Genomic DNA, 14167 nt, shown 5'->3' with positions numbered 1-14167 from the left:
CCAACAAAGATTTTGATGTTATGCTTCAGGCAAGCACATATTTACAAATGCTTATTGCCTATATGCCCAAACATAATGAAATGTTGATTTGGGTCCAAAACCAAGAACCTTTGTTGCCTCCAGTAATCTCAACCCAGTATGGCAGTCATATACGCTTCTTTCAAGTGCCTCTCTGAATGTAATTCTTCTCTTGGATTTTGGACAAGTGAGACTTTTGGTGTGAAACTTCTCATCTCTAAGTAGAGTGGCAGTAACTTTGTCAACAAGGCCATTCTGAATTACTTCCTCAAGCAAGACTCTATCCTGAGTATCCGGATTTATCAGTCCTCCAGTCAGAAGCTGGAACTCGATGCAGCGAAAACCAGCATCCTTTGGGAAGAGATTTTCCTGAACAGCCTGGAAAATAGGCAAAGTCTTCGCAGTCTTGGGATGAACAATGCCATTAAATGCCTGCTCAAATTGTTGGAGCTGCTGAGTCAGTGCCTCATCCACAAGACTTCTTTTGAGAGCCTCAGACAGTGTAACCCTCTCCCCTGAAGAGGGATCACAAATACCTCCGGTGCACACCTGAGCCTCCAACAGCCTTAATGCAGTGGTTCTGTCAGTAAACCCCTGTTGAAAACCGTGAAAAACTGACAATCTCTTCCTCCGAGTAATATCCCAGAGACCAGCAATGGGGCTGTTAACATCCTCCACAACAACCATTCTTGAAAATATAAGGTCCGCAATTTCATAGATACTAAGAAGCCCATGGCGATAGCTGTCAAGTTCAAAGGTCTCGAGAAACCTCTGACTTAGAGCAGACTCTAGACAAAGTTGTCTGCCACTTTTGGCATCAGTGATGATGTGAAGTGGGCTTCCACTTGCATCAACTGTGGACTCTTCCTGCCATTCACTTTCCAGCTGTGACAGAAACAAATACATCTTCTTGTCAATGTGTTTCCCCTTGAACGCTTCATACGCTGACATTTCAATCCCACAACCGCTGCTGACAACAGACACTCTATGAGAACTGGTGGGAGAGGTGTTTGTCAGATGTCTATCACCAAATGGAAAGAGAAACACGCTGCCATCAATGTCATACAGGCATGTCTTGAGTATTTCAGAGTAGTATGCTTTCTGTCCAGTGTCAGGATTGTGGAAACCTTTTGGGTTACTGACTGGATCATACAGACTCTGCAGTGTCTCCTTGTTCAAAAGACCCTGATCAACAGCAACACTGGATGCTACTCTGACACCAGTCTCTGGGCTGATCACTCCTCCAGTGGACACCTGAACTTCAAGGATCTTCTTGCCTTTGTATCTATCCAGAATCCTTTCCTCTATTGCCTGGAACACAGACAGCTTTTTGCCATCATGAATATAGCCAGTGACAGCTTTCTCTGCCTCCATCAGTTTGTCTTGTAGGCCTGTCTCTATGACACCTCTCTGCAGAGCCTCGGCCACAGAGTGTGTCTGACCTGTGGCCAGATCGGTAAGGGTTCCTGTTGCAGCCTGAGCCTCAAGAAACTCAAGTGCGTAAGTCCTTGCTAAGAAGCCCTTCTCAGCAGCTTCTAGGAAGGATATCTTTTTCTTACTCGATTCCACATAAATGCCAGCAATGGCAGTAGGTTTGCCAGTGGATTGAGCAAGTAAGACTTGCACCTCTTCCATCGTAATGAGACCCATCTCCAACTTACGCAAAACCTCTTCATCTAAGAGCTTAAATTTGATTATGTCTTGAATGCTTATTTTACTTTTAAGCTCTGGGAGCTTTTGGGAAGTGGAATATATCAGTTTTCCATCACTGTCTTTTGAACTGTTCTCCGACATGTTTGACCTTAGCTGTGTTAATCCACACAGAGCCATGTATCCTTGTGTTGTCACACTCATGCTTTGATCAGGTTTGATTTGATTCTTTAAGGTCACATTTTGCTTGTCTATTTGTAAGAGAGAGGGAGTCGAACAACTCAAAGGTTTCTTTGTTGTTGAATCATGAACACTTTGGCTGTGAATAACTGCAGTTGTGTCTTTTTCGAGTCCTTCAGGACTATTTTCTGTCTCTATTGTTAACACATATTGATGGCTAGTTTCACTAACTTCCTGTTTATTCTTTCTCTGGTTTTCAGTCTTTATCCTGACCTCCAGTGTCAAAAGCTTTTCCTGAAGATTTTTTACCTCTTTGACATATGACTCTATTTGACCCAGAAGAGATTTCTCTTCATTTTCCTTCAATTTCAGTTTCCACTCACTTTCTGTCAACAGCTGTTTACACTTAACTGAGTTTGTTGACTGTTGACTGCAAAGGCTCTGTAAGGTATTTATTTTTGAGTTGAGTTTAAGTCTGTCTTCCTCAAGTTGGGCAAGTTGGGATTTTGCTTTTGACAGGTCTTGGGTGAGCCTCGCTCTTTCTTCCTCTAGCTTGTCCATTATGAACTGCAGTTGCAGCTGCTGGTCCATTTGTTGCTTTGATTCCACAGTGGTTTGATGTACCGTTTTCATCTGTGTGACATCTTGTTTGAAAAATTTATGAAGCATTTCTTCTAACTCTGCACTGTGTGGTTGTTGCTGTGACCTCTCAATGCCTTTTGTGATTTCAGAATGTAGTAAAATCAGCTTTTGTTCTATTTCAGTTTTGACTAGCAGCAGCTCCTTCTCGTAGCCGTCTTTCTGAAGTTGTAGTTTACTCTTTAACTCCTCTAACATCATCTTGCACCTCTCCAGCTGTTCCTCTTTCTGCTGGGACCAAAGCTGAAGGACAGAGTTTTCTCTTTGCTTTTGTTCAGCTTCGGTTTGGGTGCGCTGCAGTTTTTCTGTCAGTGATCTGAGTTGAGATCCCAATGAGACGTTTTTCTCTAAAGCCTCAGCTTTCTCCTTCCTGAGAATTGTGTTCTCACTCTGTAAATTTGACCCAGATTTGTCAGAACTAGACTTCATTTCTTTGATGGTCAGTTTATGTTTCTGAAGTTCAGTCTCCAGCTGCAATATTTTCGATTCTTTGACTTGTCTTTCTTTGCTCTCTTTAGCCAATTCATCTTTAGTTTGCTGTAGGGAAATGTTTAACTCTGAAAATTTATGATTCAAGCTTTCCACTTTTGTTTCTGTTGCTTGCTTATCATCCATTAGAGCTTGTATCTCCTGCTTTAGATTTTCTGTCAATTTGTCTGAGCTGCTTGGTAATCCTTTAGTGTTGTGTTTATGTTTGAAAAGCTCATCTTCTAATGCCTTGACTTTCTTGAGATGCTTTTGACTTTCAGCTGATTCTTTTTCCAGCTCTTCATTTTTTTTCTTCAGCATCCTGTTCAAATCATTAATTTCAACGTTTTGTTTGTGGACTTTTTGACTGACTAAATTCTTCTCAGCAAGTGCTGAGTTTTGCTCTGATTTCAGAGATGCTATTTCTTTCTCACAATCGGCAATATTTAAATTCAGTGTTTTAATTTTCTGCTGCAGTTCAGAAATTTTCTTTACTTCTTCACTGTAATCTTGTAACTTAATTTGAAGGTCATGGGAGCTCTGGGACTTCTTATGCAGTTCCTCTTCAATTATTCTGACCTGTGATTTGGTGCCCTCTACTTGAGATTTGAAGATTTTAATTTGCTGATCCTTGTTGCCAATTTCCATTGTCCGCTGATCAAGTTCAGCTCTAACCTTTTTCAGTTTCTCTTCCAAATCTGTATTGATCTGTTTCCACTCATCCACATTTTTTTGCAATTGACAAACAGTTAATTCACTTTTCTCAAGTTCTCCTTCAAGGTTTTTACATTTGAGTTGGGAGGTCTGCTCAGATCTCTTCATTAAGTTATTTTCCTCCTTGGCTGTTTGAAATTGCTGTTTCAAGCTCTCTAGCTCACTCTTCAAAGACTTTATCTTTTGTTCAGAAACAAATTTTTCTCTGGCTAACGACTCTGTCTGGATCTGAAGGCCTCGAATGTCACTGTCGCATGAAACATTTAACCTGGTCAGCTCATTGCATTTAAACTTCAGTTGATCTATTACTGCCTGCTTGGAAGCTACCGCTTCCTCTAAGCTGCTGAGCTTGTGAATAGTTTCCTGCTCCATGGAGTTCTTCTTGTGTAGTTCTCCTTGGGTAATCTTCAGCTGCTCCTTCAAGCCTTCAACTTCTGTGGTTTGGAATAAAGTGTTTTGCTCCAGTGTAGACTTCGCTCTTTTGAGAGATTTAATTTCATCTTCAAGTTCATGTATGGTTTTCTTCGTGTTCAGTATGTCGTGCTGGAGCTCATCTGATCTCTGCCTCATGTTGCTCCTCTCACTTTCCATATCCATCTGAAGTTTCTTCACTCTATTGTTGCTGTCATCCAACAGCTTCTTGTAACCTTGTGCTTTCTCCTCAGCAATTTCTGCTCTTTTCTGGACCAAGACTAGTTCCTCTAGTTTCTGCTGCAGGGCATCCACCATGATGCGGTCATTCTCTCTAATTGCAGATGACTCAGGTTTACTGTCAACCATTGACTGACTGTCAAATGCTGCAGACTGCTGCGTAAGATTATTTGTTTTTTCCTGGTCCTTAGTTTGCAACTCTTCCTCTGTGTTTATATCTGTTTTCAGTTTGGTGCTTTGTTTCATAAAGTCTGGGTCATCGTTTGTTTTCTTTAAGAGGTCTTCCAGTTTCCTCTGAGCCAAAGACCATTTGACTTCTGACTGTTCAATTAAGAGTTTTGAGTGGCTTAATTCCTGCTCACTGGCAGCTTTATCTTTGACTGCTATCTCTAATTTGGTGTAATACTGATGAACATCATGTTCAAGCTGTGATTTATGAAAGTTTAGATCATCAATTGTCTTCTGTTGTCTTTCTACTTCTCCCTCCAACTTCTCCAGCTGTGCTTGTCTTTCAGTAAGCAAAGCTTCCTGTTCTTCGACCCGTTGCTTAAGTTGACTAATCTCTACTTCCCCTGCAGCTTTTTGAAGCTCCATGTTCTCTGTCCTTTTCGCATGCTCTGCACGTTCAAAGGCTTTTTTGTTCTACAATACAAAAAGAATAAGTCATCCACCATATTAAATTAGAAATTATTATAAAAATAAAAAAAAGCGTAGAGAATTACAGCTATATTAACAAATTTGCAATTTCAAGATGCCTGAACATGATTTTCTTCTTTAGTTAACAGATTATTTTAATAGCTCTGTGTTGTTCATCATGTTTCTCTTCTGTCAAACTAACAGTCAGTTTTCTAGCAACCAGGTGTGAGAATAAGTGTCAGCACCAGTAGTAAAACAAATCCATGCAGAATACCTGACAAACTCCTGGAGACATTATATTTTCCAAAGGAGAAGTCCCAAATGAGAAAGAATATAAAAGAGCTGCTTTCTCCTCCCAGCACCACCCTGCCACCAGCGATATGGGGTTACAATACGTACGAACATGCACTGCTTTTCTGCATTCCCTTTGCTTCTTTAGCTGAACAAAGAAGATCACCTTTACTCGTGACGAGCTGAAGATTTATATTCAGGGATGCAACGCTAAGAGGTCAGGAGGGATAGCAAGAAAAAAAATTCCGGGGGCAGATAGTAAAACGTGTTGATGCAAAACAGAATTTATGGGAACCATGCAAGGGTGAAGATCATGAAGATAAGATGGCATTGTACATTCCAGCAGCCACAAATCCCCAAAGGTCTAAAATGTGCTGCATAACATTGCTGTAAACTGTAAATATCGGAAATATGAATCTCTCACCTCCTCCTCTTCTGTTCTCTTCAGTGTTTCACTGGCGAACTTCACAAAATGTGTCATGAGCGTCACCAGAGCAGTGTAGCGTGTTCGTAGATCCATGAACTAAAAATCAAACAAAAAAAAAAGTAAGTAATTGATAACTTATTGTACATAGAAGATATATTTCCTGCCCAAACAGAATCATAGATTCACCTCCTGCTGAATGGCATCAGAAGAGCTTTGCATCCTCCGTTTCTTCAAAGGAGATTTGTGTTGAGAGTCAACCATCGCTCTGAATGTCATCAGTTGAAGTTCATAATCCTAGAAGAAAATAAAAGGTGTTTTGTTTTTGTTTTTTTTTTCAAATATATCAGTTTAGTTTGTGGCACTACAGTCTCTCAACAATACAGCTACTTTTAAAACAAAACAAATTGTCATGATAATCACAAAACATTCAGCATTACCCTGTTGGGCCTGCAGGCTAATAACAAAGCTGGAGAAAAAAAAATACAAAATGGGTTGAAATTAGTTGAACTACATTATTTTACCTTAATAGCAGCTGAGTACTGCTCTGAATACTTCTGGCACTCATCCATTCTGCTCTGTTTTTGTTCAATTTCAGCAACAAGGACCTTAAAAACAGACATTATTTCAATATACATTTTACATAGAATTTAACTTAGGGAAAATAATTTTGAGCATGTTGAACCTTTTGTTTGTTTAACAGCTCAGCCAGTGCCTTGCTATCTTCAGGTTTGTTCTCTTGAGCCTTTAGCTGTGCTGCTTCCATTTCTGTAACCCATTCATCTAAACTACTGTAAGAGTCTCTGTAGTGCTTCAGAGATTTGTTGATACCATCCAGGTCTCGAAGTCTGAGAAATAATGGATAACTCCAATGAGAAACATTTAACTTGAGAATACTTACACATAAATGAGTGCAAATTACTGAAAAAAAAAAAAAAAAAAAAAAAAAAACACTGACCGGCTATCAATCTGGGAATGAATGTTTTGCCATCTTTCACTCAGCTGATCAGCTTTCTCTTTGTGCCAGTCAAGGTCAAAGTCACGCTCATTGTGGGCTTTAAACATGCGGTCACTGATGACTCGTGCTTTCTGCAACTCATCCTCCATGTCATGGAACACCTCCTGCTTCTCATCGATCTCTGTCCGCCATTGCTATAATCAGAAAGAGAAACGACTCATAGTAAGCTCAAGACTTCTGTCAGTGACAGGGATGAGTTGTATCTAAAATGCTGTATTACCTTTAGTGTTGAAATGACAGCTTCAATTGATTTTACATCTGAGTTCATGGCATCTTCCTCATACAGTTTGGATTCATATGCTTTCACCAGCGCCTCTGCACTCTGGCTGTGCTTCACCACTAGGCTCACTGTTTTTAGTCTGCAAAAACAGAAGTAATGTGTCTTAACTTAATCTATGAAAGGCCTGTGTAATTACTTGCTAACACATAAGGGAATGCCTTACTTGTCCATATAAATGGATGACATGGAGTGCACTTGGTCCATGCTCTGAACAAGGACGGTAAGTTCGGACGACAGCGTTGGCACAGACGGAGAACCTGCGGCCTGTCTGAGGAACAGCTCACACTTCTCCCTCATAACATCAAGATCTGCCTTCAGTTGATTCATTTCTGCTGTTTTCCTCTGGAAAGAGACAGACAGAAATTCATTATTAAAAAAGCAGCATTACATTCTTCAGTGTGTTAAGTGTTAATGATTCCTGGGTGTGTACCTCGTGCTCCGTGATACGCTGGAGACTCTGCTCCAGGTCATCTCTCTCTAGAGGTGTGCGGATTTGCCTGATCAGATGTTCTTCGTGGGCCTCCAGGTGCATACGGAAGTTCCGTATTTCTGAGATGTAATTGTTGTATACAGATTCCTCGTGTTCCTCTGTTACAGATAATATATAGTTGGTGATAATGATAATTTGTGATTTTCAAACTGTGACATGACAGTTTTTTATCTATATTTTTACAAAATGTTTGCCTCTACTTGGAAATGATTCATTGTGCCTATCATTTACAGATGTTAAAACAAAGGGAATGTGAATCCAGTATATTGTCATATATGAAAAGCCAGCAGCATGTTCACCTCTAGGTGGCATCATCATGGGGTCTATTTCAATGAGACTAAATCAACTCATGCACTTTTTACACTGTTACCCATGGCCACACACTGACAACATCCCAGTGTTGGCTTTACTTCACAGCAAAGCCAAATTCTTCCTAATCCAGTAAAGGAAAGTACATAATTCTAAATGGGATTAATTTAAGATTTAAAGGACTTAGAGAGCCATGTGTTTCCCACGCGGTAGTGTTTTCACTTGCCTCTTTCTGCAGATCTGAGCAGTTCCTGGTAGTATTCCTTGCAGGCGGCAACATCTCTCTCTAGGTGGGAGTGGTCTGCCACTGTGAAAACCTCAGACTCCTCACTGTCTTCCAGAAACTCATCAAAGTGTGACTGTAGGTTGTTCAAGACCTGCTGATGCTCACCTGGCAACATGGTCTTTATCTGGATTGGTTAGACACATAAAAATGAAGGTAAGTTCTGAGCGGAATCATTATCAAATGAATCTGATTATTTGGAAGAGTCTAAAGATAAAAAACAAACATACTGAAGCCACATTCCAGTTGCGAATGGCTCTTATGTCAGCCATTAAATAATGCCAGGACACCACACTCTTCATGTTGATGTGGGAATGGTGCCACAGTGCCAGGACATTCTGGTATAACTGCTCAGTTCTGCAGGAAAAGCAAGACCCATTAATAATATATCCCAGAGTCTGGTCACCACAATATGCACTCTTAGCGTTATTTGAACTCATGAGTCAACTTTATTTTTAGTGCAGTGAGTCAGCACACTAAATGAATCGTTGTGTCTCACCTTGTTGCCATGTCAACAGCCTCTTTGTTGGGTGGAGGCACAGAGAAACAAACAGAGGGCACCATGGCCTCATTCCCTGCTGGGTTGATGATTTTCCACTTGGCACGATGAGAGTTGTTAGCCAATACGCACTCATCATCTTTGTAAATAGTGATCTGAAAGAGTTGTGATGAAGACGCAGCACAGATTATGTATGCAGCTTTGTAATATAATTGCAACTAGATGTTCTGCAACTACATCACAGAGTATTGTACCTCTATTTGACGATAATCACAGATGGCTTTTACTGGGAGGGAGGATCTCACAGGGCTTTCAGGGTTCCTGGGTCTGAGCTGTACAATGTTTTTGGCCCTGCCCACTAAACCAGCTACTGTGCTGCGGTACTGAAGGAGCTGCTCTTTCTCGTCCTGGGGACACAGAACACCCATGCAGTATGTTTCTTTCTTTTATTTATCTCCAATTATATACATACACAGTTTATATCTTTCCATTGCTTTACCATGGACTCCTGAATGAGGTCTTCGAGTCTATGCAGGCTGCTTGTTCGATCGCAGCTGTATTTCCTTTGAATAGCATCTTGCAGGCTCTTAAGGTAGTCTATAGACTCTTTGGCATCGCTGAAAAACTGCACAGAAGACAAGAATGAGAAACTGCCTATGTCCGATAAATACACGCTTTCTTTCTTTTACTAAGCAACAGTTCACCTCAAAATAAACAGCATTCTCCTTGAGATGTTGTTCCACACATGAGCATAGCTGTAAGATCCAGCTCCACTGTGTCTGCATGGCGGCTCTGTACGCCTGGAAGAGAGACGAGGCAGAAATAAAATACACAATATCCAGGTCTAATAGCTGGAAAATTACAAGCTGAAACAGAACTTTAAAATCTTTTAATCATAGTGCCAGCAGTTCACAGGGTGGAGACACTACCACTGGTCCAAATCAAATTTTCATGCTGACCGCAGAGCGTGGAAAAGAGAGACAAAAAAAGGGCTTACTTCAATAGTTAGCTTGGCTGGGTGGTTTTTAAGCATGAGACGTTCTGCCTTGTCCTGCACAGACTTGATCGTATCCTCCTTTTCATCCAGCTCTCTCATTAAGTCCTGCATAAAGACATTAAGTTTAGTTTCTCTGACATCCAGTTGTGGCAAAGGACCATTCACTCCATCCTTTCATACAATCTCATCCTGTCTCACATAATAATCACACTGGGCATAGTGCAAGAACAAATCCTCTGAGTGACATGATTATTTTCAAACCTCTACAGCCAAAACAAGTGTCTGGAAAAAGTCCTTGCTACTCACTGATTACACTTCATTAAAAGACTTATATTAATTGGCTTACAGCATGGTAGTCTCTTTTCTTTGAGATGTTGCTGTTGCGATCGCTCCAGTCAAAGGCAACCTCCTCTTCCTCCTTCTCATTCAACCATATGAGCTCCTGGGTTGCTTGAGACACAAAGTCATGCAGGCTTTCCAGGTGGGTTTGTCGCTCTTTTGAACAGCTCTGAAACAATTAAGTGTCACAAGTAATGCATGGCATTTACAGAACAGAACAGTTCTAATTTTTTACTTTTGAGCTCAACATCAAACTCACCAACAGCCTTTCATACTGCTTTTCTAGTTTGTTCAATTTGTCTGAATAAGTTAGCTTCAGGGGAATGGTCATCTGAATCTGAGTGAAGAAAAGCACATTTTTTTGTTATTATTATTGTTGTATTTTCAACTTAATGTATTATACAACTAAGAAAAACTCTGACTCTTACTTCACTTAGTTTGGCCTCTTTAAGACTCATTTGAAATTCTTCAATAGCTCTATGTACACTTTTGTGGTTCTCCAAATGCATTTCCACACTTGGCAAATCAGCTCCCCACTCTGAACGATCCAGCTGCATCTTTAAAACAGAAAAAAAAAAACAAATCCACATATTTAGTATCATAAACCTATTTTCACTGCTATTGTATATAATCAACATATAAATAAACAGATCGTGCTTGCTCACCTGCATCTCTTCCACCCAGTTCAGCAGGTCCTGAACATATTTCATGTTGACCTCTTCCTCTGTCATGTTGGAGTCTGCTAGTGATGATTTCAGTAAGGGCTTGCGGATCTGCATGTGTTTCAAATGCCTGAGGCTGCTTGGGTCCATGCTGCCACCGCTCCCCATGTAGCTCTGGACTGAAGCAGGTAGCAAACCAGGGGTTAAGGCAGGGGTTTGGCATGGTGTAAGGCTAGAGGTGAATGTGGACCCGGTTGTACCTAAACTCCCTGGGGTGAGTGCAGGAGTGAGGGCTGGTGTCAGGTTTGTGCTGATGTTCTGTGAGAAACCAGAATTCAGGCTCTGTGTGATGCCTGAGATCATCATTTTGGTTTGTTCTGTCGTCAACGTTCGACCTTTGCTGTACACAGTAGAACACTCAGCTCGCAGAGTTAGGAGGTCATCCCGCAGTTTTGATACCCTGTATTGAAGAAGAAATAAAAAAATAGGATATGTGTTAATGTGTGAAAAAATTCAATATGACTTTTTTTTTTTTTTTTTTAACTGGATCTGCTCTGTACCTCTGGACAAGCTGATCTGCAAAGGGGAATTTCCCATCCAGGAGAATTTGAATGTCCACCACCTGCTGTCTGAGGATATTCTCACACTCTAACAAGTAGCCAGCAATCTCAGCTTCATGTAGGAATTGAATTCCAGACTCAAGGCGTTTTGCATCCTTAGCAAAGAAGAAAAAGAGAGTGAAAAGTCAAGACAAGCCATCGATGCTATGTGTTGTTTTGAAATAACGTCTAAAGACTTACAGACTGTAGGGCTGTTTGTGCCAATGCCAGCTTATCCTCTCCGTTAACACAATCCCGCTGGACTCTGTTGGCAATCTGTTGTAGCATCTCAAGCCTAAAAAAAAAAAAAAAACATTATGATGGAACAAAAAATGCATTATCATTTCATTAAGAACAAAGAGCCTCACAAAAAGCCAAGTATGCACATCGTAACTGCACCTGGATCCATATGCAATGCTGTTATTGAGAAAGACTAAGGTGTTCAGTCGTAACGGCTCAGAGTGAACACTGTCATTGGAGCCAACACTGGTGAAGCTGCTGTTGCTGACAGACGAGATCCCACTAAAATGAGCCATCTCGGTTCACAAGCTACAAAACTAATTCTAGTCCCAGCTAGTCAAACAATCTCTGCTTCTCATCTTCAGCTTCCCTCTTTATGGGTCTCGACCTCAACCTCATCTTTACAGTCTGAACTAAGAGACTGACTTCCAACCTCCTGATATTTATAGTGTCAAAGCAAGGTAAGGCGTGTGCAGAATGAATCCCACCCTGAAATAATATGCTGCCCTTAGGGGGTAAAAATTAAATAGCAGGTTGAGACAGTGCTCCTTTGTATGAGCTGAGACTGTATAAAAGTGCCAAACTAAAGTTTCTAGCATTTTTCACCACACCCAACATTAATCCAGTAAATAAAACATTTTTTTAGACCTCAATGGCAGATATGGGGATGTAAACTTGTCCAAACTACTACTTTAAGATCATTTCCAAAATATTATCATGGCATTGTAACCCTGTAATGTAGCAGAAAACATCTTGATTCGAGCAGGTTATGAACCAATATCTACCTATTTATGTTGTTAACATTTGTAGGTTTCTGCCCTCAGCCATCATGATTTAAGCCCTAAAATGAAGACTATTAAAGGCAATGATTTGTTATTCTTTAAAAGAAAAATAAAATTAATTTGCTTTCGGATGATTTTGTAAATTATCTGTTTCAGCAGAACCAAACTATGTGCTGAATCTAATCCAGAATCTAATCCAGTGTGCACAACACCTCAAATATGATGATATAAACCTAATCATTGAAACAAGCAGTTGAGTGAAGGGATTTCTAATTTAATACAGACAAATACAGGCATACAACACGAACATGCAACACTATCCTTTCGCATCTGCTCTCATTTGAGACATCAGTGAGCTTGCAATATGATACCAGAGCACTCCAGTCTTTAGAATATATTATGCTGACTCATGATCATCTTGCCTCTATATTTGTGTGTATTTCAATGAGAAAATGGCACATTATCCAAAGATTTAATGGCTTTGATCTCAGTGTGTGGCATGAAACACACATTTTGTTATATTACACACCTCTCTTTAGCTTTGTTACTGTAGTTAAACAGGGACCTTGGCAGACGAGCAATCCATAACATTAGGTTAGGAAGACAACAAACATTGAGAATCTTAATCACACTACAACAGACCAGTCCAGATAAAGTGTTAAAGTGCTGAGTTCCTCTGCATACCTCTCCACCTCCGGCCTCAGGCTCTTTTCTCTTTCCAGCATGGCAACAATTAATTTTCCCCATTCCTTCTCCACGTCGTTGGGGTGGTGACCTGGGGGTAACTGAATACGTCCAAACTCGATCCACATCTGCCAGATCAACACCACAAAGCAGAGATTTCTGTGCTCAATATGTTGTGTAAGACTACAAAATAGATACTCTTGTGCATTTTCATACCTCTAGCATCTTGTAGAGATTTTTTATTTTCGTCTTCTCATTCTCTTTCAGTGGGATTTCATGTTCTTTGAACTGCAAATACTGTGTATAAAGTGCCTGTAAGAGAAAGCAGAGATCACTTTTGCTGCTCTTGTAAAAACAAAGCATCAGAAATGTTATCTCAAAACATGTATATATACTCTATTCGTCTTTATATCCAATGCATAGAAGTGCCTTCATTGTAAGGGGCTATTGATCTCTTGAAACAAATGGATCCTGCTGCACTCTCATATCCATCAGTATCACTCAAGGTCTCAGTTACAGCAGATAAATGTTTGAAGCAGACAATCATCCACTTTTCAGACATGATATGGTGATTCTAAGCATCATTGTAAAATGAGTCATCTGAAGTTCAACTCATGCAAAGTAAATAAAAAGATAATGACAATGACTAAAATCTAGAAAATGATGTTTATTTGTTTGAGTATGATACCTTAAGTTCCACAGGATTGTTGGGGAATGATCTGTCTGACATAATGGCCACATTGTGTTTGATCCACTGGCTGAGGTATTTGATCATGTTCTGGTACTCCACCCATTTGATATCCACATCCTGTTCAGAGCAAAAGGATCATCAGAAAACAAAGCACTTCTCCGCACTTTTGCTTTGGGTGCAGTTTTCAAGGGGCAGAGGCTTACGTTGGGACTGATTCCCTCAACACCATCGGGTACTTTGGGGAAGGCATCGTACAACGTTGAGACATACGTGATAACCGATTTCTCATCAGGAGACTGAACATCCATGTCTGGTAAAGTAAATGAAAAACAAAAAGGTCACAAATTCATTACAGTAGCTATTCTCAGAGGAATTTTTCCTCAAGCCAAAATTCAAGCTTCACTCCACATGATTTACAGAGAAAAGGTTTCATAGGTATTCCAGTGTGTTTTTAGAGTCGAGTCAAAGATACATATATTTATATACGAGTCTCACCCTCAGGGTCCAGCAGTCGGGCCACTCCTAACTGCTCAGCTACAGAAAATGCTTGCTCCAGATTTGATCGGTTGGTCTGTGCCGACACACGGCTCATGTCAACCAGGTCTGGCCTTCAGGAAGAGACA

The 14167-nt window shown here is 40.4% G+C and overlaps 1 protein-coding gene across 7 annotated transcripts in view; it reads right to left on the bottom strand.

Moving 5' to 3' along the window:
- The window catches only part of dst (dystonin), a 92362-nt gene that overhangs the window by 50376 nt on the left and 27819 nt on the right, over positions 1-14167 (bottom strand). For 5 of the 7 annotated variants that reach the window (XM_029520285.1, XM_029520288.1, XM_029520290.1 and 2 more), the window contains 26 exons: positions 14040-14152; positions 13748-13854; positions 13542-13661; positions 13070-13165; positions 12854-12981; positions 11349-11442; positions 11109-11263; positions 10552-11008; positions 10315-10443; positions 10146-10223; positions 9894-10055; positions 9548-9652; positions 9255-9350; positions 9050-9175; positions 8805-8957; positions 8551-8705; positions 8282-8408; positions 7995-8178; positions 7400-7557; positions 7133-7311; positions 6910-7048; positions 6630-6823; positions 6357-6519; positions 6196-6279; positions 5861-5968; positions 5672-5770 (listed from right to left, as the gene is read on the bottom strand). In XM_029520285.1, the coding sequence (XP_029376145.1) occupies positions 5672-5770; positions 5861-5968; positions 6196-6279; positions 6357-6519; positions 6630-6823; positions 6910-7048; positions 7133-7311; positions 7400-7557; positions 7995-8178; positions 8282-8408; positions 8551-8705; positions 8805-8957; positions 9050-9175; positions 9255-9350; positions 9548-9652; positions 9894-10055; positions 10146-10223; positions 10315-10443; positions 10552-11008; positions 11109-11263; positions 11349-11442; positions 12854-12981; positions 13070-13165; positions 13542-13661; positions 13748-13854; positions 14040-14152 (3709 nt within the window). Of the gene's footprint in view, positions 1-5671; positions 5771-5860; positions 5969-6195; positions 6280-6356; positions 6520-6629; positions 6824-6909; positions 7049-7132; positions 7312-7399; positions 7558-7994; positions 8179-8281; positions 8409-8550; positions 8706-8804; positions 8958-9049; positions 9176-9254; positions 9351-9547; positions 9653-9893; positions 10056-10145; positions 10224-10314; positions 10444-10551; positions 11009-11108; positions 11264-11348; positions 11443-11546; positions 11789-12853; positions 12982-13069; positions 13166-13541; positions 13662-13747; positions 13855-14039; positions 14153-14167 lie in introns of those variants that run through there. The other 2 variants (XM_029520287.1, XM_029520292.1) reach the window with 2 other exon arrangements.

The sequence above is a fragment of the Echeneis naucrates genome, chromosome 15 (assembly GCF_900963305.1).
Source record: "Echeneis naucrates chromosome 15, fEcheNa1.1, whole genome shotgun sequence".
NCBI lineage: Eukaryota > Metazoa > Chordata > Actinopteri > Carangiformes > Echeneidae > Echeneis > Echeneis naucrates.
Note: the sequence above shows the minus strand (reverse complement) of the source record. Positions and strands in the feature narration are given on the sequence as shown.